General features: G+C 36.3%; 1 protein-coding gene across 2 annotated transcripts; it reads left to right on the top strand.

Moving 5' to 3' along the window:
* The first annotated feature begins 1424 nt into the window (after positions 1 to 1424).
* Positions 1425 to 13028, top strand: LOC101896696 (heart- and neural crest derivatives-expressed protein 1). 2 transcript variants are annotated; one of them, XM_005181527.4, is made up of 5 exons: positions 1425 to 1842; positions 2496 to 2735; positions 2959 to 3086; positions 6945 to 7103; positions 12514 to 13028. In XM_005181527.4, the coding sequence occupies exons 1-5, from the start codon at positions 1728 to 1730 to the stop codon at positions 12592 to 12594; spliced, it is 723 nt and encodes a 240-aa protein (XP_005181584.3). In that variant the 5' UTR covers positions 1425 to 1727; the 3' UTR covers positions 12595 to 13028. The 2 variants fall into 2 exon arrangements, with proteins under 2 accessions (XP_005181584.3, XP_011291686.2); XM_011293384.3 differs by having other exon boundaries at positions 1437 to 1842; positions 2881 to 3086; positions 12514 to 13004.
* The last annotated feature ends 2796 nt before the right edge of the window (positions 13029 to 15824 follow it).

The raw sequence follows: 15824 nt of genomic DNA, 5'->3' as shown, positions 1-15824 counted from the left end.
TTTCGTGAAATGAACGATCGGAACTAGTTCCAGGCGTTTCGTTCATCTGGTGTTTTTATGCTATGTTCTCATTGCACTTTCAATCACGTTGTTCGCTCTGGGAATTAAGTAGATATTTCTTAATTAATGGTCGAACAACGAATAGAGAGCAAATCACGTGCCATGTGAACTTAGCATTAGTACAACTCGGTCTTGGGTCTCAACTTGTTTAACGTAAAATGGTATAATGAATTGATTGTAAGGAGAAGTTGAGCAATAAAATCTATGCAAAGGCCTGCAGAAAAAAATGAAAAGTAGGGAAGAACAAAATGAAACGAAATAGGAAAGTTTGATTTCTCCGTCGGCTCTAGCTGTAGTTATCGTAAAGCTGCAAATACATAAAGAGCTTGAAGTCATGGCTAGGCATATTAAAGTCAAATTATAATGGAAAACGACGGCAGGATTTTAGTGCGGCTCTGTAATCCCTTTATGAAACGTCACAAAACATGCCTAGCCATGACTCCAAGCTTCTTATGTACTTAGCCCTTAATAGGGTCACGTATATCGACTTTATAATAAGTAGCTGAGTAATAGGGTCACGTAGATCGACTTTATACTAATCTAATGAATTAAAATCGACATTTGAGTAGCTTCTAATAATCGGTTCGTCGATAATTTAGCATATTACAGAGACAAAAGAGTATTTTCATGAAACTCTTATAAAGCTATGCATTTTTAGTGCAAACACGCACATTTTTATGAAATTTATTATAGCATTTCTCGTGGGTTCACGACTAGGTTACCCGAGCTTTTGCATCAATTTGTTTATATCATACGAAGTTTCAAATAAGACTGGAAAAGAGATAAAGAAGATAAGCAAAGTGCAGATACGTAGAAGAATTAAGGTGAGAATACATAAAACGCTTTTTGGCTGACTTAAATCATCAGCTGGCTTAACAGAGGAGCGTAGGGCCAAAATCGAATTAAGTCAACCTAAAACTCCTTTGTTCCTCTACGAAGAAGCCGGCCGATGACTTAAGCCAGTTATTTGAAGTATAGGTAATGTATATAACAATTTTAATCTAACTCCAGCGGGTTAACCCATTTATTTGTAACCGTACTGTTGGGCTATATTTGGAAGAATTTAATATTTTAAATTACCCTTCTTTTACTTGGTTGGCTTGAAGATGTGACCTTGCGTATTTACCCAATACGGCCGGGCAGGTGAGGTATTCTGTATTCGGTGTTAAACAGGCCTGTAAAAGAAAGAGAAACAAAGTAAAAATATGTTTTTTGTTTCATTTTTACCCCCATGTGAATATCGATCTAATGAACCCTATAGTAAAGTGGCAACTACTACAAATGACATGAAAACAATATGGAGTTCTAATGGACCAATTAGAAATCATGACAATAATCTTTGCTCTCTTCTCATTGGTTGAGAGCATTTGGGGGGTGGAAAATAAAGACCTGCCTCTGTTCGCTTGTGTGTTTATAGAAAATAACATTGAAATTGTTATTGTTCCGCGCAAAAAGAAACATTCATTGAAATGAAAACATTTAGAATTGAATTGATTTCAGTATTGATACAAATCTTGTTCGAACACAAACGAGTAACGGTTTACTTTTGAAACATGAGAAATTAAAGTGTTGAATATAAAGAAAAAAAAACTAAACAAACAAAAAAATTGTATTGAGTGAAAGTATAACAGTTGTCTAATAGAAGAAGTAATCAACAACAGATCGATATGTCGAAATATGAAACACAACAAATATGTCGCGAATCAACGCCGTTCTTTCAAAATAATCATTTATATTATAATAATGATAGTTATCGTTTGATCGACATGAATGTAATTGAACGTAGGTTATAAATTTATTTTAGAAGAAAAAAAATACGAAAATAATATTTAAAATAACAAGATATCAAAATTGTAATAACTTTATGTGGAGGTGAAATTTAAATAAAAATATGTCATTGAATGAAAAATGTCATTGGAATATGTAAACATGAATTTTGTATGACAATACTAATCTGGCTCGTGCTTCCATCCATATATATATATAGTTTTAAGCCAGTAATGGTACCGAAGGAATCTGAAATATTTCAAAAAGTGAAATTAATGAATAAATGTTTTGCCGCCGTTAATAACACACGAATCTGCATACTATGGGGGCCCAACACCGACGTCATTGGAAATGCCTTTCAAAACCACTCCATGAGCCCATGGAAATGTATAAAACTTGACTCACACCCCTAACTACATCGGTGGCGTTCAATATCTGCTTTCCCACTCACTGTTTTAACCGATAAAAGTTTAAAAATGGAAATTTCTAAAAACTACTCTTCTAAGAATTGTGCTGCATTTTTTGTGTACGGGAGCACTGGAGAGCGTCTCGATAAAAATTAAAAGGAAAATCGGTTATCGTTGTAAAAATTGTTACATTCTTGCAGTTCTGGAATAAACCATATATTTATTTCCTAGTTTTAAAAATATCAATTTCTGATTTTCTAGATGCCTGGAATACACCCACATATTGTGTGGATACCAAACAACATCAAATAACAAATCATCAGGATCATCAACATCACCACCAGCAATTGCATCAGCCGTCGCCACAGCAACAAACCCAAGACTGTTGTCAACCAACTACCACAACCTGCACGCTAACCGCCAACATAAATGCCAGTAATAACCATCCTTATTATCGATCACCCAGCAGTTATTGTCCTGCCTCCTCATCCGATTTAGAAGGTAATTTTTCACAACAATTTCCCAACAGAATTACAAATTTAATTTCTCATTTTCGTGGCATTTTTCTGTTGCCAATCATAAATTTTCCAGCCATTTAATTTTTGTAATCCAAGTGAAAATTTTCTTCTATTATTGTTGTTTTAAGATGTGGAAAGCCAATTTCATGATAGTTTGTTTACAAATGACTCACCGAAATCTCATACAACTATTTCTGTTCCTCCAGTGCGTGTTGTAAAGAAACGGAACACGGCAAATAAAAAGGAACGACGGCGAACGCAGAGCATCAACAATGCATTTTCGTGTTTGCGCGATAAGATTCCAAATGTGCCATCCGATACGAAATTGTCAAAGGTGAGTAGAGTGATATTTCATTATTTTTGTTCTCAGTTTGATTAAAGGCTTTTTACTGGCTTAAGTCATCGGCTGTCTTCCTCAGAAAAGAACAAATAAGCGTAGGGTCAAAATCGAACTAAGTCAACCTAAAACTCCTTTATTCCTCTACGAAAAAATTCAGCCGATGACTTAAGTCAGTCAAAAAGCGTTTTATGTATTCTCACCTTAAGTGTGTTTGCATACCCCTTCCAAAGCCTATCTGACAACCAAGTTTGCTGTCAAAAACATATGGTCTGTTCCAGAGTTGCAAGAATGTAAAAGTTTTTTAATACGATTACCAACTTTTCCTTTACGATATCGAAAAATAATAAGTTCTTGCAGGTTCTGGAACAGAACAATAATTGTGATTTGAAATTCAAAGAGAGTCAAATCACAAATCGCTGTCAAAAATACAGAGAGAGATAAAAAACTGCAACTAAGTCAAACGCCATAATTTTTAGATTTTTTTTTTAAAATTTTATTGAATGAAAGCAAAAAATGTCGGAAATAGCATCAAATTTTGGAATAAGTTTAGATTTGTTCGATTATGGTCACATTTGGCACGAATTATGGCCTTCCAACGGTCAATGAAACCGTCACACGCGGCCCGAATTTGCTCAGCGATATTTTGGTCCATTCCCGGCAAAGCGCTTGCTTGAGGTGATCGACACTTTGGTATTTTTTAGTGGCAACCTTGCTTTCCAAAATACTCCAGACACAATAGTCCAACGGATTGGTATCCGGAGATTTTGATAGTTATTGTGCGCTGGAAATGAAGCGAGGATCCTCATTTTGTAAACATTTTTGGGTGGCGCGAGCTGAGCGCGATAGTGCTTAGTCGTGTTGGAATGTCCAAGGTCTGCGGCCAACATTTTTGCGTGCCCAGGGCTTTAATACACCCTCCAGGATATTTTCGCGATAATATTCGGAATTTATTCTGATGTTACGGTCGATAAATACGAGCGACCATCGGTTGTTATGGCGGCCCACACCATCACCATGGCCGGCGCTTGAGTTCTGGTGGCCAATCGAAGGTGCACATTTTCAGCTGACCTCTTTGGCAAGTAAACACGATCATTTTGTTTGTTTACAAACTGCTGGACAACAAATGTTTTCTCATCGGAGACGGAGTAAAACAAATTCGGCAGTTCACCACTTTCAGCCAAGCAAAGGAACTCTTTAGCTCTTTTGAGTCTATTTTCTTTCTGTCGCGGTGTAAGTTCTTGCACTTTTTTGGAATTTCAATGGCTTTACCCCGAGCTCAATTTTCAATATTTTCCGAATGGAATATTGTGATATGTTCAGCTCACCAGACATTTTTCGGCCACTGCCATGTGGGTTTCGATCAAGTCGCTTCTTTACTTTTCGAACCATTTCTGCTAATGTTGCTGTTTTCTTCCGTCTACTTCCTTGACGTAAAGCAACCCTACCAGTATCAAGGTAACGGGCGATGGTACCAGACACAAATGATTTATTCACATTTAAATGCTGGAGTGCTCTAACGATAGCCACTTGCGGTTTTCCAGCCAAATATAAAGAAATCACATTATCACGCTTGAATTCCATCACGAATGTTCTTAAACTTGTTAGGTTGAAAAGTCTCAAGGTGGGAATACATAAGGCGCTTATCTGGCTGGCTTCTTTGGAAACGAATAAAAGAGCATAGGGCCAAAATCGACGATGACTTAAGCCGGCCAAATATGCGCTATGTATTTGGCAAAGGAACGTATGGTCAAAATCGACCTAAGTCAACCTAAAACTCCTTTTTTCTTTTACGATGACTTAAGCCACTCAAAAATGCATCTTATGTACTCTCACCTTAAGAACACATAAAGGTGGGAATACATAAAGCGCTTTTGTGGGAGTCTAGGGCCAAAATCGAACTAAATCAACCAAAAACACCTTAGTTTGTAAAGATGGGACAATACAGAATCAAAATATGGCAACCCTGTGAAAATACCTCTGTTGTTATGATATCATAACAACATAGTTACCAATGTTAACTGATTTAAACCGCTAAGAAAATATGAAAATATTTGGAATAGTCTATGGAACAGAATTTTGAAACCAAAATTTTGAATTTTTTAGATTTTTATTTACTATTCGTTTCTGTAATTGTGGTTTTTATATTAACATGTTTCTGCCATGAGCTGTTACTCTATGTATTGTAGACACAAACCATTTGCTCAAAATGCATTTTGTCTAGTTTTTACCATTTTAGGTATTTGCTTAGTTCCCCTACGAAGAAGATAGGCGATGACTTAAGCCAATCAAATAAGCGCTTTATGTATTTTCATCTTAAAACGCTTTTTGGCTGGCTTAAGTCATCGGTGGTTTCTTTACAAAAAAAAAATAACAGTTTTAGGTTGACTTAGTTCAATTTTGGCCCAAAATTAATACTTGTTCACCCTATGCTCCTTCGAAGCCAAACGATGACTTTGTAAAAAAGTAAAAAAAGCGTTTTATGTATTCTGACCTTTAAGCAGAAGAATTTCTTTTCTAGCCTTAAGGTGAGAATACATAAAACGCTTTTTTCGACTGGCCTTAAGCTGGGAATATATAAAGCGCTTATTTGGCTGGCTTCTTCGGAAATGAACAAAGGAGCCTAGGGTCAAAATCGAACTAGGTCAACCTAAAACTCCTTTGTTCATTTACGAAGAAGCCAGCCGATGACTTAAGCCAGCCAAATATGAGCTTTATATATTCCAGCTTAAGGCCAGTCGTTCCAGCCATAGTCATCGGCTGGCTTCTTCGTAAAAGAACAAAGGGGCACTTCCTCTACGAAGAACCTAGCCGATGACTTAAGCCAGTCAAAAAAGCCTTTTATGCACTTTCAGCTTACCGCATGAAATTATGCAGGCGCCCAAAGTTTAGAGAGTAGATAATTGGATTGAAGAATTTAGGCTAATCATTTTGGAATTTTGCCTTACCCCCTGGTAAAAATTACCACCGTTCTCAACAAAGGAGCCTAGGGCCAAAATCGAACTAGGTCAACCTAAAACTCCTTTGTTCATTTACGAAGAAGCCAGCCGATGACTTAAGCCAGCCAAATATGCGCTTTATGTATTTCCAGCCTTAGTCATCGGCTGTCTTCTTCGTAAAAGAACAAAGAGGCACTTCCTCTACGAAAAAGCCAGCCAATGTCTTAAGCCAGTCAAAAAAGCCTTTTATGTACTTTCACCTTAACGCATGAAATTATACAGGCGCCCAAAGTTGAGAGAGTAGACGATTGGATTGAAGTATTTTGGAATTTAGTCTAACCATTTTGAAATTTAGGCCAACAATTTTTGCCTTCCCCCCTGGTAAAAATTACCACCGTTCTCCACTAATAAACAAACGTTGTTTTTACAAAAAAAAAAAAAAACAATAAAGGGATAAAGTCTGACCATTTTACAACAACAAAAGACTACGGTATCCCGAACAAACAAACCAAAACTGTTCTATTTTTGAAAATTGTGGAAAAAAGTTGGTTGGGCTATTATGAATAAAAAAAGTGGCGCCCAACAAGGAGTATTTTTTTGTTTGAACTTTGACGAAATTGTTTTTTTAACCTTATGGGTTTCTACGTCACTAATGCCATGTTTACGTTAGAACTTTTTGTAGGGTTAACCTACTTTGAGAGGATTTATTTGAAATAGAAGTAATGGATATGACAATTTAAATTCAAACCCAGTGGGTTAACCCTCATATATATAAACGTACTGTAAGACACATTTTGGAAGTCTTACAAATAATGTATTGACCCTATTGACCTGGCTTTAAAAAAAAAAAAAAAAACTTTGTTACAAACCACTTGTCCAATTTTTCTAATTCCCCTCTATTTTTCTTCTTTTTCAGATTAAAACCCTTAAATTAGCCATACTCTATATTAGATATCTAGTCGAAGTGCTGGATGGTGATCAGGATCCCAATAATGGGTTTCGAGCTGATCTCAAACCTTTGCATCGAAAAAATTCCCATGAAAAGAGGGCGTATATACGCAGTGAAACGGCCAAGGTAAGTGTGAGGCGTTTGGCACGTTTGAATGAAAAATTATTAAAATTTGTAAAAATTGTTGAAAAATGCATATCATAACAAGCCACGATTTGGGTCAAATAATCGAACCTATAAAGCTCTACTTGTTTTTGTCAAAACATTTTAACATTTTTGACATATCAATGTTCTCAAGCGTTGATGCATCTACCTGTATTCTTCTACCATGGGCGTTGGGGTGAGGCAATAATACACTGTTTACACAACTTACATTTATAAATTACTTGGCAAAAATGAACAAAACAAACAAATGCCATTAAGAATTATGGACCTGCTGTCACAAAAAATGTACACAAAAGTTAAGCGGGCGAACGATTAACGACGATGTTCAAAAAAGTGGCGAAAATTGGAAAGATAATAAACACACGAAAAACCGCATGCCCATTTTGACAGAGAACAGAGTAGCAAAATGTAAAGCAGAAGTTCGGGGGTGGTTTGAGTCCTTGTTAGCAATTATAGGCAAAAGGGTGGGATGGCTCATTAAATGACACTTAAACAAAATGTGTATGGTGTTTAATTTATGTCTCAATCCCGCAACAGCAAACACCGAAAAAACCACAATTACCCGTCAATAATAATTTTTCGGAACTCTAAGTAGATAAGTATGTACAATATTTTATATTGAAACCATTAACATAATTGGCGGCGAGAGGGAGAGATTGCCCTTTTATTGTTGGATGTTGTTGTTCCTGTTGTATCATACTTAACTTTTGAATTGAATTACTTGGCTGGGTTATGACATCTGGGGAGGGGGAGAAATAAGGTGCCGGTTCCGTTATGCCTTCACATGAAGTGTTCCCATGTCATGTTGTTGTTGGTTTTGATATTTTACTGGTCCATGTCTTTGAAATTTGTTGTTTTGTGTGTGGCCAATATCAAGTGGTGTCTGGCTTTTTTTTTGCTTTTCTTGGTTGACTTAATTCAGCCAAGTGTTTTCCCAACACCAACAAAAACAAAAGCGTATCAAAATCATAAAAATATATCCATCTGTCCATTTGTGTGTGTGCGTGTGTATATGTGTTTCAGAACATAACCTCAACCATAATGACTTTATATTGCAATATTGAATGTAATGAATTCTAAAAGCATTTTTTATCAGCACAACACTGTTTTGAATTGGCCAAACGAACAAGTGCTCTGGCGGATGCTGTGTTTGTGGGTAAAAAACACATGGCTATTTCAGAATGTTTCTTTCTGGTTTTCTAATCTTCCATAATTACTGAATTGCATTAAAATGTTATCTTTGTGTTCTGTTTTTGTTTTCGTTTTTTTTTGTGTGCCCGTATTGAAAAATAGGGGGAGTATAGAAAACTTAATCAGCTGGATTTTAAACTCAAAACTTTTTTGGAAGAGTTGAGACGCGTGCCACAATTGATTGAAGTGGATTTTTGGATGAAAAAAGACATGGACGACAGATGGAAGATCACCTATAGTTTAAAGAGGTTTTAGAGTATTTCTACAAAAAGGCTTTTCAGTAATCCTCTAGAAATTGAAGACAACCCTTCGGTCTTTTACGAAGAAGCCAACCGATGACTAAAGCCAGCCGAAAAAGCGTTTTATCTATACTCACCTAGCTTTTTGGGGAGGATGGCTTCTTGGGGACAAAAAACAAAGGACCCTAGATCCAAAATCGAACTAAGTCAACTTAAAACTCCTTTGTTCATCTACAAAGAAGCCAGCCGATGACTTAATGTGAGAATGCATAAAACGCTTTTTTGAGTGGCTTAAGTCATCGGCTTGCTTATTCGGCAAAGACCAAAGAAGCATAGGGCCAAAATCGAACTAGGTCAACCTAAAACTTCTTTCTTCCTCTACAAAGAAGCCAGCTGTTGACTTTAGGTGGGAATACATAAAACGCTTATCAGGTTGCCCTAGGGAAAAAATCGAACTAAGTCAACCTAAAACTCCTTTGTTCAAAGACCTAAAAAGGTAAAGACTAGACAAAATGCATTCTGAGCAAATGGTTTGTGTCTATACTATCTAGATAACAGTTCATGACAGGACCATGTTAATCTAAAAACACATTTATAGAAAAAAATGGCAAACAAAAGTTTGAAAAATCCAAAAATTGGGTTTCAAAATTCTATTCCATAGACTTTTCAAATTAATAGCATATTGCCTAAGCGGTTTAAATCGCATAACATTGCTAACTATGTTGTTACGATATCATAACAACAGTGGTATTTTCACAGGGTTGCCATATCTTGACTCTGTCTTGTCCCATCTTTATACTTCTATGTCTTTGCTTTGTTCCTCTTTGAAGAAGCCAACCGATGACTTAAGCCAGCCAAATATGCGCTTTATGTATTCCCACCCTTAGCCAGCCCCCCTCCACAGATTTAGCCAGTCAAAAAAGCGTTTTATGCATTCTCACCTTAAGTCATCGGCTGGCTTCTTTGTAGATAAATAAAGGATTTTTAGGTTGAATTAGTTCGATTTTGGATCTAGGCTTCTTTGTTCTTTCCCAAGAAGTCAGCCAATGACTAAAGCAAGTCGAAAAAGCGTTTTATATATTCTCACCTTTAAGGAGAAAAATATCTTTGCTAGCCTTCGCTTTTCTGACTTGCATAAGCCATTGGCTGGCTTCTTGGGAAAAGAACAAAAAGAGCGTAGGGCCAAAATCGAACTATGTCAACCTAAAACTCCTTTGTTTCTCTACGAAGAAGCCAGTCAAAAAAGCCTTTTATGTACTTTCACCTTAACGCATGAAATAATGCAGGCGCCCAAAGTTGACAGAGTAGATGATTGGAATGAAGTATTTAGGATAACCATTTTGGAATTTAGGCTAACAATTTTTGGAAATTGTGGAAAATAATTGGTTGGACTCATATGAATAACAAAAGTGGCGCCCAATAAGGAGTATTTTTTTGTTTGAACTTTGACGAAATTGTTTTTGAACCTCTAATTTTTTCTATTAACTATAAAAAATATCTTGTTGAATTGTTTTAAGATTGCATCACAAAGTGGCGCCCAACGTGAATGTTTGGAATATTTGTCAAATACTAATTATTTTATCAAATAAACGTTTCAAATCTGTTGATAAATCATAGCCACATTTTTAGATAAAATTGTGCGAAATTCGACACAAAGAGTTCTTTGTGGGTACTTTAGGTCCACGATTTCGTATATCACTCATATAACGGTACCTCCCGATATAAGATGTCTTGATGATTGTAGCGAATTTTGTCAATAGAATTGTCTGAAAATCCACACAAGAAGTTTCTTCTGAGTACCTCACACCCTGGACGAGAATTGTCTATATAGGTCCACGATATAGTACCACATGATATTCGGTATTTTTATGATATTAGCGACTTCATTTACCGGAATTGTTTAAAATTTCCTATTTTAAGTGCGTAATGGGTACTATGGGTACTACATCCAATAACAAAAAAATTGCATATACAGGTCAACGTCTCCGTAAAGCCTCCATATAACAATACCTCGCGATATTCGGTATTTTAATGATTTTAGGGAAATCATTTCAAATTTCGTATTTTAAGCTCATAATGGGTACTACAACTTATGACTGAAAATTGTCTATGTAATTTCACGTCTTCATATAGCCCACATATAACGGCACCTACCTTTATTCGGTATTTTGATGATATTAGCGACATTATTCACTGGAATTGTTTCAAATTTCGTAATGAGTGCCACGGCCGATGACGGAAAATAATTTATGCAGAACACCGTCTTCGAAATAACGTTTTTGGACCATAGGTCTCTTTGGACCAAATCCGATTCAGGGCATTTGGAGTCGATCTAGCGATTTCCGACAGTCCGACCGTTTATCTGGCTGGCTGGTGCACAAGATAACTCTTGAAGGGAGTATCCGAGTATATACAATTTGATACGGGCAAAAGTTGCCTAGTCGAAATAAAGGTTTTAGACCCTAGGTCTCTTTGGACCAAATCCGTTTCAAAACATTTGGTGTCGATCTAGCGATGACCGTGCGTCCGTCTGTCTGGCTGGTGCGCACAATAACTCTCGAACGGAGAATCCGATTTGGTCCAAACTTGATACATCGTAATATTTTTGTCAAACTTATATCTAGTTCGGAGATGGGCAATATCGGTCCACTCCTTCTGGTACCTCCCTCACAAAAGGTCGAAATTTTCACAAAAAAAAAATTTTGCTCCAGCTTTGCAAATCCCAATATTTGCGTCACTCCATCAAATACCTCCCCCACAAATGGTCAAAATTTTAAATAATTACGACTTTCATAAAATGTGATGTAAGTGTCCGATTGTCTTCAAATTTCACACATCCCAATATTGCCAATTCTAATATTTACGTCAGTTCTAGGTCAGGTGTGAGAATGGACCATATCGGTCCACTCCATCAAGTACTTCCCCACAAATGGTCAAAATTTTGAATAATTACGACTCTTATAAAATGTGATGTAAGTGTCCGATTGTCTTCAAATTTCACGCATCTCAATATTTATATTAACCCAAGTTCTGGTGTTAAGATGGGCAATATCGGTCCACTACTTCTGGTACCTCCTTTACAAACGCTCAAAATGGTGAATATCCATGAAGTTCATAAAAAGCGAAATCAACGTCCGATTTCATTCCAGACATGGTACATCTCAATATTTCCAGCAACACGAAATAAGCTCAAAAATAGGAAATAAGCATCTAACTTTCTTCAAATTTCACACATCCACATACATTTTTGCTAACACAAGATCTGTTGCGAAGATGATATATATCTGCCCAACCCCTTCTGGTACCTCACCTACAAAGGGTCACAATTTTCAATACTTTTATCTGTCATAACTTGCGAAACATATTCTTCGATTCTTTCCCATAAAATTGGAAATAAATGTTTGATTTACTTCAAATTTTGCAAATACCAATATTTTAGTCTGTATTAGATGAAATATGAAAATTGAATAAATTGGTCGACTATATCTGGTACCTCACGCATATTTCCACATTTTCCAGAAATTTGTCTGTTTACCCACGGGAAAACTAACTACCTTTCTCTCTGAGGAAGAAGATCATGGGCAATTCTTCTCCAGGCAGACCTAACAATAAATTCAATGTCAGCTTCTGTAAAGAGAGAGAGATTGATTTTGAAGTATTGTCATCCAATTTTCATTGCCGTATTTTCTCACTTATGTTGTTCTCTCAGAGCAGATTTCTCTCTTTAACAAGTTTTGCTTTTAAAAACTACGAGGAGACAACATTTAAGTAGTTTTTAGTCTATTGATAGAAATAAGTGTTCATATAATTTATCTCATATCATGACTATCTGATCTCTATCATAAATTATTTGATATATATATTTTTTTAAATAAAACTATCTAAATCATTAACATTGCCATCATCCTTAATAATTCTAATAAATTCCGTTTTCGTTTCAGGCAGCAAATCGACAAAGCAAAGGACGCACTGGCTGGCCCCAAGATGTATGGGCATCCGAGTTGATTCCTGAGCAAGAGTAAAATGTCGGCCGGTACTTGCACACAAAAATACCACGATTTTAAAACATTTCCCTACAAAAAAAACAACAAACCAAAGAAAAACGACATATTGTCTAGTAGCTTAAATATTATTCTAGTTTCAGAGAGGCACAATTGAGCAAAACTCTCTGTTTAATATAAACGAACTGTGTGGATTCCTTAATTTATTATTCCTTAAATAAAATAAAAAAAATCAATGGATTCTAGTTTAACACCTCAAAGCAAACAACCCACGAAACCCACGCGTTGTAAACAAAACATTTTTTGTTGTGAGCCTTTGTTGTTAATTGACGTAGGCACTCACCGGTAACGGTGCATGTAAGTAAGCAACAACAAACAACAAGAGTAAGGCAAAAATGCATTGTTGTGTGTGTGCGTGTGTGTAAATGAATCACAAAATTTAGTTTCTGATTTTCAAATTGTTAACGTTTCGTATAAACAAATACAAGTAATTGTTTAGAAACTAAACATTTTGGGGTAGGATAAATGTGGTATAATGACATCTTTCAAAAAAAAAAAAAAAAAAAAACAAGCCTTTATGGAACACTAAGTATTTAAAGAATGCATTTGACAACTCAATGAATCTCGTTAGGTGCGTTTCTTGTTCTTTCTTATTCTTTCATGTTCGTGGCGGACTCTTTTAAATATTCACACCTTGAAAAACGAAATGGTTTCCGTTTGACATTAGCGCGCTATGTTTCCGCTCATTTAGATGTTGTTAAAGGCCCACCATAACGAGAATTTGTTAGTCGAAGTTCCTGATCTCTTTTGTTTTTCTTTTTTTTTCATTAATATAAACAATTAAATTGTTTATTTTCAATACAACAACATCTAGTGCGGAATAGAATAGAACTGAATCTCAGGTAAAAAGGTAAGATACAATCGATTGTGATTGTTTATTGTTACATATATTTTTACGTGCTTTTTTATGAATATTTAAATTGAGATATAAATATATATTCACAATGCCATACAGCTTCAAAAAATTTCAAATTATTCATTATGGTAGAAGAATACAGGGTGAGATGAAAAAACTGCAAGCAACTTCAGACTGCTGTCATTTCTAAGCCACTCGACCCACAGCTGTTACAATTATTCCAGTGATAGCTCATTATATTATTTACAAGCGTACAAAAGAATTTCGGAGAGAACTTCCCAGAAAAAATTTATTCGCAATGGAATTCAAGCGTGATAGTGTGATTTCTTTATATTTGGCTGGAAAACCACAAGTGGTTATCGTTAGAGCACTCCAGCATTTAAATGTGAATAAATCTTTTGCGTCTCCTACCCGTTACCGTGATACTGATAGCGTAGCCCGACATATGTCAAGGAAGTGGACGGCAGAAAACAGCTACATCAGCAGAAATGGTTCGAAAAGTAAAGAATAGACTTGATCGAAACCCGCGTCGCAGTGGCCGAAAAATGTCTCGTGAGCTGAATATATCGCAGTATTCCTTTCGGCAAATATTGAAAAATGAGCTTGGGGTAATGTCATTGAAATTCGAAAAAGTGCAAGAACTTACACCGCAGCAGAAAGAAAATAGATTCAAAAGAGCTAGAGAGTTGCTTAACTTGGCCGAAAGTGGTGAACTGCCGAATTTGATTTTCTCCGTTTCCGATGAGGAAACATTCGTTGTCCAGCAGTTTGTAAACAAACAAAATGATCGTGTTTACTTGCCAAAGAGGTCAGCTGAAAATGTGCACCTTCGGTTGGCCACCCGAACTCAAGCGGCGGCCATGGTGATGGTGTGGACCGTAATAACAGCCGTTGGTCGTTCTCCGCTCGTATTAATCGACGGTGGCATCAGAATAAATGTCGAATATTATTGCGCAAATTTTCTAGAGGATGCATTAAAGCCTTGGGCAAGCAAACATTTTGGCCGCAGACCTTGGACATTCCAACAGGACTCAGCACCATCGCACTCAGCACGCGCCACCCAAGAATGGTTACAAAATGTGGTTCCTCGCTTCATTTCCAGCGTACAATGGCCACCAAAATCTCCGGATCCCAATCCGTTGGACTATTGTGTCTGGAGTATTTTGGGAAGCAAGGTTGCCACTAAAAAATACCAAAGTGTCGATCACCTCAAGCAAGCGCTTTGCCGGGAATGGGCCAAAATACCGCAGAGCAACATACGGGCAGCGTGTGACGGTTTCATTGGCCGTTTGAAGGCCATAATTCGTGCCAAAGGTGACCAATTCGAACAAATCTAAACTAATTCTAAAATTTGATGCTATTTCCGACATTTTTTGCTTTCATTCAATAAAATTAAAAAAAAAATAAAAAAGCTGCAAGTTCTGCCGGGCCTGGACTTTGTATACCCTCCACCATTTGGAACGAATTTAACAACTTTCAAAAAAATAAAATCCGTTAAAAATTCTGTTAAAATCTTAAAAATACCGAATATAGCCGTTATATTAGAGTCTAAACGACGACGTGAACCTCCATAGGTAATTTTTTCATAAGCTATTACAATATTCAAATACGAAACTTGAAAAAAATCCGGTAAATAATATAGCTAAAATCTTCAAAATACCGAATATAGGGAGGTACCGTTACATCGGGGCTATACGAAGACCTGGACCTGCATAGACTGTAGTTCCCATTATGGACTCTAAATACGAAAGATGAAACAGTTCGTATGACTAATGCCGCTAAAATCATCGACTGGCTTTAACAAAAAAGCGTAGGGCTAAAATCGAACTACATCAACCTAAAACTTCTCTTGTCTGTCTCTACGAACAAGCCAGTCTATGACCATAGACAAATAAAGGTATAGACTAAAAATTTTTTAAATTTTCCCTTCCGGCAGATGTCACTATTGTTGATCTTGGGCCAGTCAAGTCACTCAGGGCTAGTGAAGTCACTCGACTTCGAAAACAATTTATTCATTTTTCTGCTATTTAAGTTCTATATTTTTATATTTCACGACATATTTGGATAATGTAAAAGTAAAGAAAGTCGATGTTTCTTTTTTAATTGATAAATAATAAAGGACGACATCTATTGAAGTACTTTTTTCAGAGATAACAGATGAGACAACTTTTTAGTCTATACCTTTATTTGTCTATGCTATGACTTAATCCAGTCAAAAAACCTTGTATATACTCTCACCAAAAGACAAATTAACGGTATTTATCGATAACAGCAATTTCTTAATTGTTTACATCAACCTTGCTCATAATATACGCATTAGTAGTGGTAAGAGACT

Source organism: Musca domestica, unplaced genomic scaffold (assembly GCF_030504385.1).
Source record: "Musca domestica strain aabys unplaced genomic scaffold, Musca_domestica.polishedcontigs.V.1.1 32, whole genome shotgun sequence".
NCBI classification, from domain to species: Eukaryota; Metazoa; Arthropoda; class Insecta; order Diptera; family Muscidae; genus Musca; species Musca domestica.
This window is presented reverse-complemented; position numbering and strand designations above follow the sequence as displayed.